The sequence below is a fragment of the Triticum dicoccoides genome, chromosome 5A (genome assembly GCF_002162155.2).
Source record: "Triticum dicoccoides isolate Atlit2015 ecotype Zavitan chromosome 5A, WEW_v2.0, whole genome shotgun sequence".
NCBI classification, from domain to species: domain Eukaryota; kingdom Viridiplantae; phylum Streptophyta; class Magnoliopsida; order Poales; family Poaceae; genus Triticum; species Triticum dicoccoides.
The window spans coordinates 352,319,166-352,338,295 of NC_041388.1; the positions used below are offsets into that span (position 1 = coordinate 352,319,166).

The window sequence follows — 19,130 nt, forward strand, 5'->3', positions numbered from 1 at the left end:
CCATTTTCAGTGGGAAAAGGACGAATTATGTGCAACTGACAATAGTCAAGGTACCAAAAGTATGTCTTTTCATAGATACATACTCCATCGTTCCGAAATATAATGTGTATAAATTTTTAGAAGTCAAACTTCTATGTTTGTCTAAGTTTCTATAACAAAATATTAACATGTGCAATACGAAATCAGATCATTAAATCCATCATGAAATAATTTTATCCCATAATTCTATACATTTTGTACTGTAGATATTGATTGTTTTTTATATAATTTGGTCAAACCTTCTCAAGTTTGACTTCTAGAAAAAAATTGGTCAAACCTCCCAAAGTTCGACTTGAAGGAAAAAAATCTATAATTTGGTCAAACCTCGCAAAGTTCGACTACTAGAAAAAAATATATACACACTATGGGAAGGGAGGAATGGCAAAAAAATGACGACTTATTGGTCAATTATAAATTATGGCCCCTTAAACATTACATTTGTAAGTGGCATTCGCAATGGTGGACATTTGCAATATACCACTATACGTCATATATATACCCTACTTAGGTGAGGCATGGCATGCCTAAAAGAAAATCCAAGAGAAGTCCACGGACATTGCAATGCGCAAGGACGGGGCATGGCAGCTGTCTCCCCACGCGAGCACAAAAGAAACACATCCGCCCCTCTCCAAATATTCTCCTATCATGCCAGCTTTTGACCAATCGTCGGGACAAAAACACGCCATCGGTTCATCACCAACCGCAGCAGCCTAGAAGCATCCGACAATTCCATCTAAGCTTGAAAATTTGCAGCGACAGAATCTCACTAGAATGTCACCGTGAAGCTCCAGCCAAAACCCAGAGCCTCTCATTGCTCATCAATGGCGCCGGGATCGATCTCCATGTCTTGGTTTTCCGGAAAAGAATAACGTTGCGAAAGGTACGTATGGGGTATCCATGCATGCAGCTGCGGTTGCAATCTGTGCGCGCGTACCGGTCTTTCGTCCTCGTGGCTTTCGGGCTCGTCCGTCCGTGCATGGGATTCCAAAGTTGCCTGAAAACCGTGGCTTTTTCGCCCGGGAGGAGGTGGAGGAAAGTGCGACGTCGAATCAGCAAAGGGGTGTTGCGAAAGCTGGATCCGCTTGTTGCACCTGCACCATCACGTTGGATTCATCGGTTTTCTTGTAGAAAAAACAAGCATGAGATTCAGCTCTTTTCGCCCGGGGACATCGCCGCCGTCCGATCAGGAATCAAAGGCGATCCTTGGCCGTCCAAAAGAAAAAACTTCCTCCCAAGTGGGTGTAACACATAGGCAAGACCATCTCAAAGCTGCTTTCCTCTCTTTTGGAAAGACGAATTTTTTCCCCCTCTCAGCCTCCTAGAAAGACTTCCCAAGATCCAAACCCTGTCAAAAGGCACCTGCAAAATTGCAACCATTTATACATGGTATGTACTCCACTCAGCTGTCTAGGATCAGGCTTTCCCCATTGCGTTATTTGGGAAAGAAATTAAATGAAGAAGGACAAGACCAAGATTGCAAAAATGTTGAGATCTGTGGTGGGGTTCCATGGTTATGGCCTCATTTGTACATTAGGGCCAAAGGTAGGCGTGGGGTGGCCTAGCCTGCCACAGATCAAGGATGGCATGCATGGCGCCATGCCATGGCCATATGACTTCCATGTGTGCCTCCCTTGGGTCATCATGGTCATGGTCATAGATATGACTTTGGAAATTACCCTTCCAGAAACACTGAAAAGAGGGATAAAAAAGATGTGACCAACTGTCTCTGTGCGCCTCCAATGATTCCTGAAAGCCACTACTGTTGACCATTGACCACTGTTATGAATGCATGAGTGGCCATGATGTGAATTACTATATTATTCCATGTGGCATGCCAGGGATATATATACATATATAGAGTGGCTACCCTGCACCACCACCACACCATGGGGATGTATATTATGTTCAGATTCGTTCCAAATGTAGTTTCATTACAATCAACTTGCAGTGCCCGAGCAGATTAATGTACGCTAATAACTGTCAGTAAGGTGGCTTAGAGCATTATAATGTCAGAGTGATAATTGGGTGGATAATTCTTGTTTGGAAGAAAATGGATGTAAAGTTAAGTATGTCACAAATACTTGCAATGCATGTCTACTTCCTACAGTGCTTTAAGCAAGTAGGAGCACCTATAACCTACCAATATACAATAGGTTTTCAACAATCATGTGATGCTGTATAGTTACTTGTTTGACATGTTGGGATCATGAGCGAAAGACAATTCAAACTTCCAAAGGATCAGTCCCTTGCTCTGTGGGGCACTTTCTGACTTTCAGTTCCAGAATTAGGCTGACAATGTACACACCAACTACATTGAGCTCTGTTTGAAAACTAAGAGGAACAGAAACACATGGCTGGCCACATAGCATACCCGCAAAGGCAGAGCATATAAATTCTCACATTCTTTCAAGATGATGTAGTAAAAATGGCAACATCTTTTATTGCTGATGATGGAAAAAAAAGTACAAATAGCAAGGGTCCTCAAAAGCCTCATGCTCGGACACTGTTCGGCCTGGAGATGGACAAATATTTCACCCCAGGGCAGCACACTAGCTAGGGCATGCATGTGCCTCCCAGCACACCATGCCCCCTCTATCTCTTTCTTCAGTAGCATCAACAAAAAACAAACAAACCACTCGGAAACAAACAAACTTCTCCCTCATGAATATGAACAGAGAGCTTGGCAGGGAGAAGGCTCCTACTGCCACACCTTGGCTGTAGCTCTGACCACTCCTCCTTGACCACCACCATGATTTCACCCACATCTATCTATCTATCCCCATGCAATGTGCCATGCAAACATGCTGTTCATTGCCATCATTTTTACTTTTCTTGTATCTGCCATGGCTTCTTCTTCCCTCACCATCGAATCAATGTATCCTCTGCAGTTCTGCATCGGGGTGAAGACCCACAGCCACAGGGTGGTAAGCACAGAAAAACACAAATGTGTCCATGTTTCCCTCTGACCCTCTCTCTTTCTCTGATGTATTTCCCACATCCTTCACAGACTGGCAGCGCAGAGGCCGCCATGATGGCATGGCCAAGCAAGGAGAGAGAGCCCCCACCAAGGTGTAAAAAGAAAGAACCCCAAAAGAAGAGAACAAATGGGAAAAAGAATCACAACAACACAACAACAGCAAGAAATCAAAATCAAGCTCTGTTAATCTGACCCCCTCCCCCCAAAAAACCATGTAAAATGATTGTTTATCTACTCGCCGTCCCTTTGTTTTCATGTGATGACCGGTGGAGGTGACCTCTTCCTCCTCTTGGGTGGGGGTGGGGTGGTGCAGGAGGAGGAATCACAGGACAGAACCCCGTCTGAGCACAGGTTAACTGCCGCTGCTGCTGCTGTGGCTGCCCTCTTGCCACCCATCAGCTGCTGCATTAGTTGGTAGCAGCTGCTCACCCCTTCCTATTAGCATGTTACAAAAGTTGATCAGAATTCATAACTTGTCAATGTGCTGAAGGTGATCCTTGTGTTACCTCTGCTAGGCCAATGCACCAATTGACTGCAAGCCTAGGGTTGAGCAATGTGAGGGACTGCGTCTCGCCGGCGGCCCACAGCACCGCCGCGGCAGCCATCGACGACGGGCAGTGGTCCAAGAACTCGATGTCTGTGGCATTGCATTTTGCAGCATTATTACATCAGTGCCATGTGGCAACAGCTATGTGTAGTCAACCAACAAAAAATTGCTGTAATATACCATGTATTGCAGCTAAAATCATTTGTGTGGCTCGGGCGATCAGGTATCTCATGTGCCTCCCTCTCGGGTCAACTTTGCAAGCGAAGAAGTCGATGAATGTGAACGGCGTGACCGATCGGAGCCTCCAATTGAGCGCCGTGAGGACGAGAAGCTCCATTCGAAGGATCGTTCTCGGCTCGAAGATGTATCTTGTGCTCTCTATCTGCCAATGTACAAATCCATAATTCACATTACAACTCTGATGAAGTAACAAAGTTGAGGATCAGAATAGAAGTGTATGACAGTGGAATCGAGTAGGTGGGTGTAATTGCCTGAAGGTCTAGGAGGGAGGGCACCAGGGTCTCCTCCATCTTGGCAGCCAAGGAGAGGCAGGTCACAGCTAGCAGCTGCATTGCCCATCCATCCTCCTGCTGCAAGAACACAAACAAACGCTGCAATTAATGTAGCTGAAACAAGGATCCACAAAGTAATGTACCACTATGTCTATATGTTCTTGTAGCACGATCCATCTCTTGTTCTTTTATGAGCCAACATGGATGAATAAACCCTCTTCAAATTCCTTAAATCAAGTGTATATATGTGGAGCTGCAAACCGTACATAAAATAGTTTGCTGAAGGCAGAGTAGATGCATAGTACCATATACTACATACAGTGGGACCCCTGTAGTTACGCTAAGAGGACAACATTAACCACTGTTACCTACTGTGGGTAGGACTAGGAGAGTGATATTATAAGCCTGCTTGCCATCCTAACATTGGCCCCAAGTAAGAAGGTTGGTGAGATATGCAGTCACATCAGCACTTGGATAATCCATCTAGCACGTCATCACCATCTAGTAGTAGTATCACTTGGAACTAATAATCCTTAAAAGAAATCATGGAGTGACGCCAGCATGCCATGCCCACTGTAGCTCCCACACTGAACTCTGTCTAACATAACTAAACAATCCAAGGGCCTGTGTTTTTACTACTAACACAGCATCCACAAAGCAACAAGAAAGTCAGAAAAAACAATGCTGCTTTGCAGCAGTTTACAGCTAGCTCTCGCAGCCTGTTCTTTTCCTTTGGCCGGGTAAATAATCTACTACTGCTGGCTGTCAGCCTGTCACCACCCCACCATGCATTGCATTGCAGAGTCACTGAGGCTGAGAGGAGATAGATGCCTGACGCCAGTGGCTCCAAACACTATCCCATCCGGCATAGGCCATATGCTTACTTAACACGAGGATGTGGAGCACAGGGGCAGGCAGTCAGGCAAAGCACAATGATAAGGCCTGTTGTTCCACGATACAAAAAGCTTGGGCTCGCGCTAGCTAAAGCACGCTGCAAAGCCAAAAGACCGCTCTGTCTTGAGCGCATAAACAAATCCACACGCCCCCGATGATGCCCCATTCATTCCGTCTGAGGGTATAACCGTCATTGCCCGGTTCGTTGGGTTCATGGGCTAGCAGCGGTCTGCACACCAACTTCCAAAACTTTTCTTTTTATACGGAGGAAAAAAAGAGTATCGGCCGAGCGCTACGCACCATGGCGAAAGATACAGAGCGCAAACTGGTTATCTGATACGCGCGTGACATGGTTGTCTGACATGGTGAGAAGTGTGTGCGCGGGGTTGGTGACGTGGCGGGGCGAGGACGGCGGCGAGCTTACCGGCAGCCGGTGGAGGGAGAGGAACCGGTCCATGTAGTTCACGGCGAGGTACGCCGTCAGGGGAAGGAATCCGTAGTACTCTTGCACCTGAACAAGGAAAACATAACAATACGGGATGAGATACAGATAGCAGAACACTAGAGACGCAAGCATGCACCACCGATATTACTATCCGAGAAGCTCGTCGAGGTAGCTAGCGATTTGTGCATGTCACCTTGAGAATCCATGCAACGGAGTCGGCCCGGGCGGCGGGGTCGACGGACCGCGACCGGAGCCGGTCGGAGTAGTCGGACCGGGGCGAGTAGTCGGCCTCGCCGCCGATGAGCTCGGCCACGAAGGAGGCCGCCGCCGCCGACGCCGACTCCTCGGCGCCGGAGCACCAGCCATCGTCCTGCTCGGCGGTGGTGCAGGTGCTGGCGGTGGCGGCGTCGGCAAAGAAGAAGGCGTCCTCGGCGCACAGGAGGAAGGACGCGTCGTCTTCCGGCATAGCCGGGCCGGTGGGGGCCGTCACTGAGCAGCAGCCATTGCCGTCGAGTGGGCAGCGTGGTGGTGGTGGTGGTGGTGGTGGAGCAGAGGCGATGCGATGCGGTAGTGGAGCTGAGATGATGGCTAGAGATGAGTAGCCGCGCGCTGGTCTGAGCGATGTGTGGGAGCGCAAGGGGATATATAATACAACATGTGTGCAAGTGTAGGACAGAAGTGTTCACTCATGAGTGTGTGTATGTATGTACGAGTTTTTTATCCTTTGCGTATATGCTGTGGTACAAGAAAAGATGAACAGCCTCCATAACTGATAAGTAGGGAATGATTAGTAAAAATACTCCACGTGCCATGATGCTAAGCTGTGTCCGAAATGCAGTCACTGGAATGCAGTGATGGCAATTTTTTTCAGAACACAGTACATACGTGCTCATACATATGCACATATACTCATCTTATAAAAGCAAGCACACACCCTACATCTATGAGCACCTCCGAGAGATTGAGCCGGCGCATTATTTTAAGATTAACGAAGTCGTCACAGACGTCTTCGTACTTGACGGGAACGTCTCTCCTCATTGAATGCACTGATGACAATCATATACCTATATGTGAATTCCAAAAATGCATGAATAGGAATGTTATGATTTGCTCAATCTTACAAAAAATCTAAACACAAGAATCTAATGACAGAAATCCACAATTTCATTGTAGATCAATGGTCTTGCCACTTAATCATGTTGGTGTCGCGTTTTACACAATTACTTATGTTCGTTGGGTAGCTCGGTTTCCTTGGAGTTATGGAAGAATACTACCATATTTTTAGAAACCATGGTTTTAAATACTTCAATATATTTGGCACTAATCAATAGAACGCTTCTTAAACGTAGCATACCTAATACTATGTTTTAAGAGAATTGTTTTAAAAGAGGTGTCAACATCTTTTTCTTCTTCTTATAAACCAAACTGAAAAGAGGTGTTTAATGATTAAAAGAAATAGCCCACGTGCCATGTATGCTAAGTTGTGTCTGAAACGCGGTATATCTATGAATTCCAGTGGAATGTAGTGATATCTACTACAGTCGTAGGACTATACTATGTGAATTCCAAAGATGCATGGATAGGAATGTCATGATTCACTTAATCTTACCAAAAAATCTAAACACATGAATCTAATGACAAAAATCCTCAAACATTGCAAATCAATGATCTTGCCATCAAATCGTGTCTGTGTCACGCTTTACATAACTACTTATGTTCATTGGGTAGCTCGGTTTTTTTGGAGTTATGGAAGACTATTGTGGTCTTTTTAGGAACCATGGTTCCACATACATTCATATGTTTGGCATCAACCAATAAAATGTTTCATAAACCATAGCATATCTAATACCATGTTTTAGAATTGTTTTAAAAAGAGGTATATGCATTTTTTTTATAAATCGGACTGAGAAAACCACATTTTTTTGAAAACTAGAGTATTCATCACCTAAGCATTGGTATACCACGGTTATAGGAAACTTTGCCGCCAAACCAGGCTCTTCTCATGTACAAACAGCATAAAATAAAACACATAAACCTGTAATTTGTACAAACTGCAATGAAAGATGTCTAGTATTTTTAGTATAAAAAACCTGGACCATAATTTTGGGAACTATATTATTTTGTTTTTTAAATTTTTGACAAAGAATGGTGTAAAGATGAACTTGGGATGAAATTTGAAGGTACAAACATTTTGATAACTGCCAAAATCATCAACAAATACTTAAAGTTCAGGGAATATGTTGATAAATTTAAGTCTCACTGCCGCCCACAATTGATCTTGTGTTGGAGGTCAAAAGGTTTGTTGTGCCTAGGAAAATGGGGGAATCAACTTACTTGCTTTGTTTCTTTTTACTCCGGTATTAGATATCTAAGAATTGATGATATTTATCTTCCGAATATTAATATTTACAATACCAAATAGATACAATATCGAGAATATTGAATATTTTCTACAAACTTAGACAAGGTTCGAAATACTTGACTCAAGACATTCCTAATATGCAAAGTAAAAAAAAACGGTGGAAGTATTAAGTTAGGTAATACTCCCTCTGTTCCCGTTTCAAGAAGCACGCGGACTATATTTATATTTGACCGTCATCTAGACCAATAGTGTACTAGTATGAGTTATGATAATAGTAGTAGTATAATTTTTTATATCACATAACTAATACTCAGCAAGTACAATTTATTATTGAAATGCGTGTGCGCCTTATAAATGGAACTTATGAAGTTTGGCCAATGAGTTAAGTGCAAACACCATATGAGAACAATAATTTTATACCCCCTCTATGTATTTACAAATGGAAATATTTGTTAGACTTTATATATTGGCTCGCGAAGCTGTTTGACATAAATACTCCCGATGCATTGGCTCGTTGTATCTCAATTTTCTAATATGTTGTAATGTGAGTATCAACGTAAAAGCCTAGACAAGGTATATCATGAGAAATGAGGGAGCGTTATTTTAGGGCCCTATTTTAGTAGGTGCCATGACACCTGAATCTGCCCATGGAAAGTGTGTGCATGGAACATATAAAAATAACGGAAATGTTAACGCCCACACGTGTGGGCGCTACCCAACTCGCCCACACGCCTGAATCATCGTCCACTGTCTTTTGCACGAATCTTGACACGAAAAGGTGGATTTGGTGTGCCACGTAGGACGGGGCTGGTGTGTGGGCGTTGGAGAATTTGCCCACACACCCGCACAACGTTGTTTGCCAGCTGAGTTGTGTGGGCAAACTGCTTTTCACCGACGCAGCCACCACCTAGGTCATGCGCGTGTGGGCGAACTGCTTTTCGCCCACACGACACTCCTACCTTGTGGATGGCAACTGCAGTTATGCGAACGTGGCAACTCGGTACACATATGGCAACTGAACTGCAGTTACGCGAATGTGGCAACTCAGTACACACACATGGCAACTGTGATTCTTTGCTACACGGCAACCGCAGTTGCGCGCACGTGGCAACCAGATAAACACACATGGCAACTGTGATTAACAATACATGGCAACTACTCAGTACACACACATGGCAACTGTGATTCTTTGCTACACGGCAACTGCAGTTACGCGCACGTGGCAACCAGATAAACACACATGGCAACTGTGATTAACAATACATGGCAACTACTCAGTACACACACATGGCAACTGTGATTCTTTGCTACACGGCAACTGCAGTTGCGCGCACGTGGCAACCAGATAAACACACATGGCAACTGTGATTAACAATACATGGCAACTATGGTTGGACCACACGCGGCAACTAGGTAAACACACATGACAATTACTGTTTTGACCATATATGGCAAGTAGTTAATCACACACGACAACTACGGTCTGATTACACGCGGCAACTATCATAAATTAGACATGGCAACTATATTTAACCAAAACAGATAGAGTTGCCATGCTTTTATAACTACAGTTGCCATACCGGATAACTACATCTGCCAACCAGGATGGCAACTAAACCGTCATCCCGCGGAGTACTTAACATAGATGCGCTAGGACGTGTGAGCATTTTTGTTTCGTGCCACACACACGGGGTGAAGATAAGTAGTACTTGTTGGGCGTGTGGCACGAAATAGCCGCGCCCACACGTGTGGGCAATTCTAATGTCCGCCCACACACAGCCCGTGTGGGCTGCCTCCTGGGTACACCACACATGGTGTGTGGACGCATGTCGTATATGCCACACGTGTGGCAGTTAGCGTGACCCAAAAATAATAATGAGATAATTTAGTCCCTTAGTAAAGATTTGGGTCGGCAGTGTACCCAACGCGTCGACCCATATGTGCCAACGTGGCTGGCTGGCCGCCCTATTTCAACAAATAGCTCATTTTTGCATTACTTTTGCATTCAAACATATAGTCAAATAACATAGTTTTAACCGAATAAAATAGCATAGTTTTACAAGCCGAATAAAAATAAAAATGTCTTGTATAGTTCTGCAAGCCGAATAAAGAAGATACATCTATTGGTTGTCAACATGAACCCACATATGCTCAACCAAATCATTTTGCAGTTGCACGTGAGTTTTTCAAACACGCATGTCATGATGAAATTGGATGAATTGTTCAAACGTTGCCACTCCTCCATACTCAGGCACAATATTCTCACTCTGAAACTAAAACCCTTAATCGTACAGACGTTCTGTGCGCTCTTCTTCTATGATCATGTTGTGCATGATCACATAAGCAGTCATCACCTCCCATAGTTTCTGCGTGCTCCAGATATTAGCAGGATACTGAACGATGCCCCATCGAGATTGCAAAACACCAAAGGCACGCTCGACATACTTCCTAGCACTCTCTTGCTCTTGGACAAATCTTTTCCTCTTCTCTCCGACAGGGTTGGGGATTGTCTTGACAATAGTGGTCCACTGAGGATAGATATCGCCACTCAGGTAGTATCCTTTGTCGTAGTTGTGGCCATTGATAGTAAAGTTCACCGGTAGGCTATTACCTTCGGCAAGCCTAGCAAACATCGACGAGCGCTGAAGCACGTTGATATCATTTGTGTGATCTGGCCATGCCAAAGAAAGTGTGCCAGATCCAGAGACCTTGAGACGCCACGACCTCTAGTACGACAGTGCAAGCCGTGACATGACCCTTATACTGCCCTTGCCAAGCAGAAGGGCAGTTCTTCCACTCCCGGTGCATGCAGTCTATGCTGCCAAGCATCCCTGGGAAGCCCCTGCTGGCATTCATCGCCAACAAACGGGCTGTATCTTCAGGAGTCGGCTCTCCCAAGTACTCAGCGCCAAACACATCAATAACATCCTTGCAGAACTTATACAGTGACTCTAGGCATGTAGACTCGCTCATACGGACGTACTCGTCAATGAGATCACCGGGCACTCCGTACGCAAGCATTCAGATGGCGGCAGTGCATTTCTGATAAGAGGAGAAACCAATCTTTCCAGCGGCATCCTCTTTGCACTCGAAATAGTCATCGTAGCCGACTACCCCCTCTCTAATACGATTGAAAAGATGTCTACTCGTACGAAAACGGTGGCGAAATTTCTGATGTTTGAACAACGGATTTGTTGTATCAAAGTAGTCCTTCCAAAGAAGGAGATGCCCGCTCTCTCGCTTGCAATTCAACGCCGGAAGGTGGCCCGGAATGGAGCCACGGAACACCGGTCGCTGGCTATTGAGGTGGTGATGGACCAACACGGCAGCCAATATCTCCTCCTCGTGATCGGACGACGAATCGTCGGAGTCGCGGGAAATTGTGAAAAAAGAATTCATCGGCGGAGTCTATTTTGTACCTTGGCAAACTGTCGAACAGTTTGCGAGCGTTGACGAAGGAGACGACCGGCGAAGGGAGTCGCGGCGCGCACGGACCAGCTAGCTGCCCTGTCGGCGTCCGATGAGCGGGCCGGCGAGGATCTGGCCGAGGTGGCGAGGCGGCTTCTTGGTCGTGGTCGCGACTGTGTCGGGGGGAGCGGGGGTGGGAAGCAGTCGGTTCCCCGTCGGCAAGACGGCGGTAGCGGGCGACGTGGGAGGTGGCGACGTTACTGAGCAGATGTTGCGGCGCCGACAGCTAGCAGAGTCACCGAAAAAATGGGCGGCGGCGTCAGCGACGAAGGAGGCGAGGGTTGCTATTGGATAAGGGGAGGCCAATGTGCCACCGACCAGTGGGCCCGGAAAGAAGAAGGCGAGCGCACGCGCGTCCGTCTTGTGTCCGCGCCGACGCAAATCCGGCTTCAAATTGGACCGGAAATGGGTCGCCCGCGGACGAAAAGCGGACGCGCGTCCGTTTGGGTCGGCGCGTTGGACCGACTTTTGTGTCCGCGCAGACCCAAACGGACGCCAGAGGACGTAATGGGTGTTCTTAGTATTTCTTTACGGAGGGGAATACATCTCATGTAAATTTCGTTCAGCTAGTTTCATCAAGAAGCTCGTGTACGGAAAAAAATAGCGTATGGATGCAAATTCTTGTGTAAACCGAGACCGAGAGGTAGGAACAGAGCGCGCATGTGTCGTCGTTGTCTCGTTTCACACCCCAAAAAAAGGTTGCGCAGGAAAATCGCAGGAGAACAACAACCAAGACGTAGGACGTGGGCCTGTTTGCGCAAGGGTTTACCCTCTGACGTGTAGGGCCATAGGGGAGAACTGACCAGGGCAAGAGCAAGGCAGGCAGGCGGAGACCACTTGGAGCGAGCCGCGACGCCATGATTGGTCCCCCGGGTGGTCAAGATCTACTCGAGCCGGCCCGTCCGCTGGCCATAGCCTTTGTCCATACACGCGTGCACGGCGTACCGGTCGATGGATCCGGGCCGTGCTTGCTCCGATGGCCTCATGGCCATGGACATGGAGTGAGACTAGTCATGCTCACGCTCAGTCGGGCAGTGAGATTGAGAGGAATATGCCGCGGCCCTCCCTCCCTCCACTGCTCACGGGTCGTGTTGCGGCTGTCAGGCAGAGAGATGGCCACGCAGGGCCTGCGCGTCATCTCATCTCATCTCATCTCCGGCTTTGGTGCTTCCACACTCACATCACACGGGGTGGACGCGCCTCACGGATTTGGTGTGGATGATGATGATGATACTGTGCTGTCCCTGCCTGCCTCTGCGCTGCGCCGCGCGCGTACGGTACGGCGCGCATTCAGTGCTCCGTTCCGTGCGGGCTTCGCCGGAAGTAAAACTTACATATATATACAGGGCTGTCGTTAGGAACTGGGAGAAGAAAATTAACAGGAGATCGGTCTAGGGCCACGCCATCACACCAATGTGACTGACATCTTAATGGGGATGGATCCAAGCTGCCATTGAGGCGCTCACGGGCCGCGTCACACTCCAGTCCAGCGGCAGAGCTATGCATATGCATCATGATAAACGCTCGTAGATCGCACAAGCAGTGGAGCTAGCGTGCGTGCATGCCAGCGCCAGCGGCGACGCGCGAACAGAACTCACGTCGGCGATCCGTCAGAGGGCGGGCTCGGCGCCATTTCAGGAAGAACCCATCAACATTCAACCATGTACACCTCCCCCCTACCCTCCTCCTGCTACGTCGCCCCCTGCGCTCCTTCAATGGCATGGCCCCCTTCCGACTGACTGCATACGGACATGGCATCCAACAAAAGGAGCTCCGCACTCCGCGGCCATTGAATGAACTGTGGGCAACAGACGGGGCAGGCCGGCGTTGACCGGTCACCGGCGAGAGGGACTTAAGTTCGCACCTGCGCACCATGTCGTTGCGGTGCCGTGTGGTGCCCCCCGCTCCTGCCGCGCCAGGGAAATGCCATGGATTTCTTGCCCGGCTGGGCTAGGATCTGACGACCTGCCGCGTTAGAAACTTACTGCTACTACTACTTGGCTGGCAGCAGTTGCTTGAAAAAAAGCTTTGCTAGTTTTTACCACATGTGGCAGGAATATGTTCAAGAAGGAACGGATCAGGATCAGGCCGGCCTTCATCAAGTTCAGAGCATAAATTAACTTCATGCGTTTCACGGGCTCCAGATCGGATTAACATGACTAGTCTAGAATGTATAGCTAGATTCAAGTCTCTACTGAAACATCGAGACTACTACTACTACAGGTACAACAAACAGCTGCTACAGCAGAGACAAAAGGAAATCAGCGCTAAAAATCTCCGGTCCACTCCTTCCAGTCCTTGTCGATGTTCTTCTCAGCCCACGCGATGGCGGCGCGCGCAGCCTGAGGCGCGCCGGGGAGGCCCCTCTCTTTGATCTCGCCCTTCATATCCAAGAAGGGGTGAACCAGGAGCGTCCCGGGTCCGCAGTACTCATGTTGCAAGAACGTGCTCAAGACCTGGAAATCAGAATCACGTCTCAGAGATTTCGTCTAGTGGACTAGCTGAAAGCGTAGTGCGGTGCTGTCACATCTAACATCGAACTGTCGCCTACATAAGCAACTCCATCACTCTTGAAGGTCCTACTAAGCCTAACATATGCTGAACTGAATGAAGACTGGTTGAAATAATAGCATGTGAACATACAGTGAGGGAATTCGAGTTCGAGCTAAGCGAGGTTGCGAGTTGTAACTAACTGGTGGCAACTGACAAAACCAATGGACGACAGCCGTCCTCATGTTTACTTGCATACTGCATTGCACGGTGTCCTGTACCTGCAATTTCTACTCCCAAGTCCCAACCAATTGTAATCCTACCTACAGTATCTAAACATGCTTCGTACCAACACATATGAACTTAAGCAATTTGAGCTACTTTGCTGGTCTCTACAGAAGAATGCAGCGTCCATCTGAACTATCAGGAAGAGGCAATTGATTTTCTAATGTTCATTCCCAAGCTAATTCATGGCATCAGCTTTGCTCCTTAATTTCCAAACCACAGATGTTCTTATTATCAGTGTCAAAATCTACCTAGTCTACACTTTCCCAACTACTTTTTGAATTTTCTCTTTCCCAACTATCTTGAAAACATAGCCATTCCTTTAACCATCGTTGACGCAATGCCAAATTCTTAACCTAAATCATAGCTCCGATAAACGCAGGCAGTTGCAGCAAAAACTACATTATACCATCGGAGAATGCCAAAATGCTAGCAGTACAACGAGAGCAAAGTTAACCGTGGGAGCTGGGTAACGTGCCTCGGTGCAGACGTCGACGATGTCCTCCACGTGCTCCCCGAAGTACTGCTCCTTCTTCTGCTCCAGCCGCCACGTCATGTGCTCCCTGAACTTGCTCGTCTCCTGGGACAGAACAGAGAAGGCACCGGCCACAAGCCGCACGAAATCGGTTACAGACAACAGAACGAAGCAGAAGAAGACGCAGGGGGGGAGGGAGGCAGGGGGTCGCTGACCTGCTCGGCGAACTCGGGGATGGGGTCCGGGAACTTGTAGTCCTCGAAGGCGGCGTTCTTGGCGCGGCGGCACACGACCCTGGCCGGCCGCGGCGGGCGGCTGCGCAGTCGGAGGTGCCCGCTCGGCCGCGTGGAGGGGGCGGGCCTGCTCGGACGTGCGGAAGACGAGAGGGGGAGGAGAGTGGGGTTTAAGGCCGCCGCCGACGCCGCCCACACCCTCGTCGCCATCGCTGCCCGGGGCGCTCCTCTCCGGGGTTTTACGGTCGTCTCCTCTCCTTATCGGTTCAAGACTATTCAGGGTAAAGCACTAGGCAGAGGAGCCTTTTCTTTTCTTTGTGTGGGATTTTCAGCTGCGGCACGCCGTCCGATCCAACAGGGAAGGCTAGGATTTTGGAGGGAATGGAGTGACACATATAACGCTAACAATTCGCATAACAAATTTCACAATCCTTGTGTTTAAGAAAGTTGTGTTCCAGGCTTCCAGCTAACAATTCACATAACAAATTTCACAATCCTTGTGTTTAGAAACTTGTGCTCCAGCGAGTCGAAGCGGAACGCTCTATCAGTGGTCAAATGTTGCTCTGGCTTGATGGGGCTCCGCGGCAGCAATTTTTGTGGAATGTGTGGTTATCTCTACCTTTGTTGGAAAGGTTATATTTAAACATTGTTTTAGATCTGCAAATCAAGCGACATATGTGCTAGCTAATTTTAGTTATTGTAATAAGTTTTCTTCTAGTTGAACTGACGAGCCTCCAAATGCTGGTGAGCAAGCTCATGGATGATGTATCAAGTTCGATCGATAAAGCTAGCCATGATGGCCTTCCCTAAAAAGACCGAACTCAAGTTTAATCTTTACCAGTTGGAAAAAATGGTAATCTAACAAAAAAAACTTAACTCAAGTTATGTGATCCAAGCTGAATTTTTATTTTGCCAACAAAACTTACAATTCACTTTATATATGACCACCTCTGTTGAAATTGAACTGCAAAAACGTCTTATATTTAAGAAAAGATGTAGTACGTACTGGTACTAGATAATATAAAAAATGTGTTCTATTGAAAAATGTCTCTCAGTGAATCGAATTAGCACGTACTAGAGCCTTTTTAACTCTCATTGCTGCTCAGACGCACAAACCCATACACCAGACGGCACAATCGGATGCATAAAAAAGTGATCAGACATCAAGCCAATCAAAGATCCGAGGTCAGCAATTTATCGAAACATCCTCCAATAGCAGATCGACTCCTCGGGATTTGTGTACAAATAACAAATGGGCAGAGACTAGAAAGTGACTCGCAAATAAGGCCAGCCTAGTTTGTTTTTATTTTACATGATATATAAGATCGACAGGACGCTCAAAACGAGTACTGATATAATGCCAGTTTATGAGATGAATCACTTTCTGGAAGATCTAAGAGGCTCACACCGATTGCACTTTCCTTCATTGGGTGCTTGTTGCCAGTGCAACGACCTCATAGTTGCAGGCTGCAGAATAAAACAAAACAGACGGTAGTCAGGGTAACTGCGAAGTGAATCACCCGTAATCAGATGCAACAACAGGTGCTACCACAACCTACAAGGACGATGAAACAAAGCACACATTGCGATATTTGCTCTATGCTGGAAAAGATCTACTAAGTACTCCCTCCGTCCCACAATGTAAGACGTAGCTTGCAAAAACGTCTTACATTATGGGACAGAGGGAGTAGTACGTAGCATTCTGTGCTACACAAGATTTCCCTTCGGAAGTTGAGAAATTCAGTTCGAAACCTACTGCCTACTGAAATGCTGAACATGTTTCTAAACTTCAAGGATTATGTGCAATTTGCCAGTATGAAAAAGACAACTGTATTCAGACCTACTGCACGCTTCAAGACAAAGCATGACCTGAAAATTGATGAGATGAATAAGTAACTTCAATTTTCAGACGATCAGTTACTACGGCCATGCTGGGGCAACTAACAGCAATACCAAGAACCAGAGATTCAAGGTAAATGTGTCTTTAAAAACACTTATCATCTTCGAAGTTACATAATTGCAATTGTTAGTTACAAGAATTCATCGTGCAACTGAAACAAAGAGACTAAAAGTTGTGAGTTATTTCAAATGGCAACTCAGCACTCAAGAAATAATGCTATATAATACACTCCATGGTCAGTAGAAGTACTCCAGACAGAAAATAAGCTAGAGTGTCATGAATAACAGAGGGATGGGTTGCCAGAATTCATATGGGAAAATAGCTACCGTATGGAGTTGACAAATTTACTACACTGGAACAAGATTAAACAGGCGGAACAGTGCAGACTATATCTGTGCTGCTAGAAACTAACCATCGAAGCATACTACCATTTCCCCTACATTATCGAACCCAACTACAAACTTAGTTTAGAAATTTGAGAGATACTACCCACGTCAACTAAATGCCTATATCATAAAATGAAGACACAACTAACATAACAACAGGCATATAACAGTATGCAAGTGGTCAACATCCAATTACAAACTGTATCATTAATTATTGCACAATGCAATCCTTAAAGAGAGAAGCCTAATACACAAGAATAAGAAGTGGTCTTAAAGATCCATAAGTACGATAACATACCAGCAAAGACAACGAGAGTGAGAACATTCCCGATTTTCGAGACCCGTTTCACACTGTTCTTGTATGATTTGAACCTCTTCAAAGCAACATCTTCCTCTAAAAGCTGCAAGTGATGAAGAGTCAAAACCATGCTAACAAGAAACTAGCACAATGTAAAAGTAATAAACTAAACACCACTTTGCAAGTTGCTGTTGACTCGTAGTGTCGAATCTAATAACAGTAACTGCATGGAGTCCTGATTGTACAACTAGCCTTTACCTAAAGCGCAGTTTGCAACAAAGAAATAAGATGCTTATATGAAATCTTAGCACCAACTGAATTGCCAAAAAAAGCACATAAAGGTTTCTGCAAAGAGACAACCAAGAATATAAAAATACCGTTTCTGCAAAGAGACTACCAAGAATATAAAATAACTAAAAACTTCGCAGTTGCGGAAAGGTGATTATTCTGTTAAGGAAAACAACGCAATCACCAAAATGCACCATCCTAGAATTTAAGATAGAAACCTTTAGTTACCTATAAAACGTCAGAAACACTAAACTACAGTGTCACAAAACACCGTGGCAGCGATACAAAACCCTAAAGATCAGCAAACAACGGCATTACGCTGATCGATTCTGAGGATATATGATGCACCTCTGTGTGGACAAGGATATGATAGGACAAGATGACTTCTGCACCATTCAACTAGACATAAGGCACATATTTGTATATCTTTCCTGTGCATTACAACACGTGTTGTGCAGCTACTATGCATAAACGTCAGTTGCAGATCTCTTATCAGGCTGATAACCTCATAAGCACCATCATTAAGTACCACCACTGCAGTTCGTAAACCTAACTAGAAAAATCCAGTCCCCACACGTCACCTGAACTTGACGCCAATCACTCTGAATAAAGCTGAATACTATCACCCATCACATGCAGTAAGGAAAATTCCCTAATCGGTAATCACAACATCTCGCCAGCTCCAAATCAGATCGAATCGATGTGTTTCGAGGTTGAGCGCGGATCAGAACGACAGCCGCGATCTGCGCCTCCGAGCAGAGGAACCGCGGCGGGGAAGAGTAACCTCATACAATCTCGCGATCGAATCGACGGAGCGAGAAGAGAACTGCAGGGGAGGAGAGGGCTGACCGCTTTCTCGCGTGCGCCGAGCTCGACGTGGTACCCGCGGCGGGGCTGGGTGTGGGACGGCGGCGGCGGGGACCGGAGGTGGGAGCGGAGGGAGGAGAGGAAGCCGTGCTGGGCCATGGCGGAGGCGCGGGGGAGAGAGACGGGGGGCAGACGGCGGCTCGAGGAGAACGGCGAAGGTGGAAGAGAGATTGGAGACGGGCCAAAGTGCAGAGCTGCGCTGTTTTCTCGATTTGGCCCCGGTGTAGATGCGCGTTTTCGTGAAAGGGCCTGGGCCTGCCTACCGCAGTTTTTCCTCGCGATCACCCCTTGAACAAAGAAAGAATGAAACTCCTCCTTGCGAAAAAAAGAAGAAGAAAATGGATCTTTTTTTCCGAGAAAAAAAATAATGAAACTAACAGGATAGGACCACAAAACCAATTCAGGGGTAGCTTTATCATAATTTGGGCAATAATTCTAGGTTGGTTCAGGGATTTATTTATGGAAATGTCTGTGTCATATATTAATATAGTATTAAACATCACAGGTCCTTACAAACACATCCTTACATCAAACAAAAACGATACATCCAAATTCCTGGCAGTGTCGAAGTCTTCTTCCTTCTGCATTCCCCGACGCTGCGATGTGAGCAAAGCTCGTTGCCGCTTCTAGGCATCCGTCTCGACACAGCAAACTTGTTTAAACC

At 46.5% G+C, this 19,130-nt stretch overlaps 3 protein-coding genes across 3 annotated transcripts; all 3 read right to left on the minus strand.

Moving 5' to 3' along the window:
- Positions 1-2,451: 2,451 nt before the first annotated feature.
- LOC119301471 (cyclin-D2-1-like) lies at positions 2,452-6,026 on the minus strand. Its single transcript, XM_037578437.1, has 6 exons — positions 5,608-6,026; positions 5,394-5,480; positions 4,055-4,153; positions 3,744-3,945; positions 3,523-3,653; positions 2,452-3,451 (listed from the first exon to the last, which is right to left on the minus strand). Exons 1-6 carry the CDS (start codon positions 5,878-5,880, stop codon positions 3,269-3,271), a joined length of 975 nt encoding a protein of 324 aa, XP_037434334.1. The 5' UTR covers positions 5,881-6,026; the 3' UTR covers positions 2,452-3,268.
- A 7,277-nt stretch (positions 6,027-13,303) lies between these two features.
- Positions 13,304-15,018, minus strand: LOC119301472 (protein PLASTID REDOX INSENSITIVE 2, chloroplastic-like). Its single transcript, XM_037578438.1, has 3 exons — positions 14,710-15,018; positions 14,498-14,599; positions 13,304-13,700 (listed from the first exon to the last, which is right to left on the minus strand). Exons 1-3 carry the CDS (start codon positions 14,935-14,937, stop codon positions 13,512-13,514), a joined length of 519 nt encoding a protein of 172 aa, XP_037434335.1. The 5' UTR covers positions 14,938-15,018; the 3' UTR covers positions 13,304-13,511.
- Positions 15,019-15,868: 850 nt separating this feature from the next.
- Positions 15,869-18,671, minus strand: LOC119301473 (succinate dehydrogenase subunit 7, mitochondrial-like). The gene is made up of 3 exons (XM_037578439.1): positions 18,449-18,671; positions 17,312-17,414; positions 15,869-16,194 (listed from the first exon to the last, which is right to left on the minus strand). Exons 1-3 carry the CDS (start codon positions 18,563-18,565, stop codon positions 16,151-16,153), a joined length of 264 nt encoding a protein of 87 aa, XP_037434336.1. The 5' UTR covers positions 18,566-18,671; the 3' UTR covers positions 15,869-16,150.
- Between the last annotated feature and the right edge of the window lie 459 nt (positions 18,672-19,130).

What these genes read in the sequence shown, in the direction of transcription:
- LOC119301471 (XM_037578437.1), bottom strand. Translation starts at nt 5,880, where the DNA reads ATGCCGGAAGACGACGCGTCCTTCCTCCTGTGCGCCGAGGACGCCTTC. An exon ending in TCTCCCTCCACCGGCTGCCG is followed by an intron (nt 4,154 to 5,393) that starts GTAAGCTCGCCG and finishes GTGTTCTTGCAG; the next exon opens with CAGGAGGATGGATGGGCAAT. An exon ending in GATTTTAGCTGCAATACATG is followed by an intron (nt 3,654 to 3,743) that starts GTATATTACAGC and finishes GCAATGCCACAG; the next exon opens with ACATCGAGTTCTTGGACCAC.
- LOC119301472 (XM_037578438.1), bottom strand. Translation starts at nt 14,937, where the DNA reads ATGGCGACGAGGGTGTGGGCGGCGTCGGCGGCGGCCTTAAACCCCACT. An exon ending in TCCCCGAGTTCGCCGAGCAG is followed by an intron (nt 14,600 to 14,709) that starts GTCAGCGACCCC and finishes GTTCTGTCCCAG; the next exon opens with GAGACGAGCAAGTTCAGGGA. An exon ending in TCGTCGACGTCTGCACCGAG is followed by an intron (nt 13,701 to 14,497) that starts GCACGTTACCCA and finishes TCTGATTTCCAG; the next exon opens with GTCTTGAGCACGTTCTTGCA.
- LOC119301473 (XM_037578439.1), bottom strand. Translation starts at nt 18,565, where the DNA reads ATGGCCCAGCACGGCTTCCTCTCCTCCCTCCGCTCCCACCTCCGGTCC. An exon ending in TCGGCGCACGCGAGAAAGCG is followed by an intron (nt 17,415 to 18,448) that starts GTCAGCCCTCTC and finishes CATCACTTGCAG; the next exon opens with CTTTTAGAGGAAGATGTTGC. An exon ending in CACTCTCGTTGTCTTTGCTG is followed by an intron (nt 16,195 to 17,311) that starts GTATGTTATCGT and finishes TTTATTCTGCAG; the next exon opens with CCTGCAACTATGAGGTCGTT.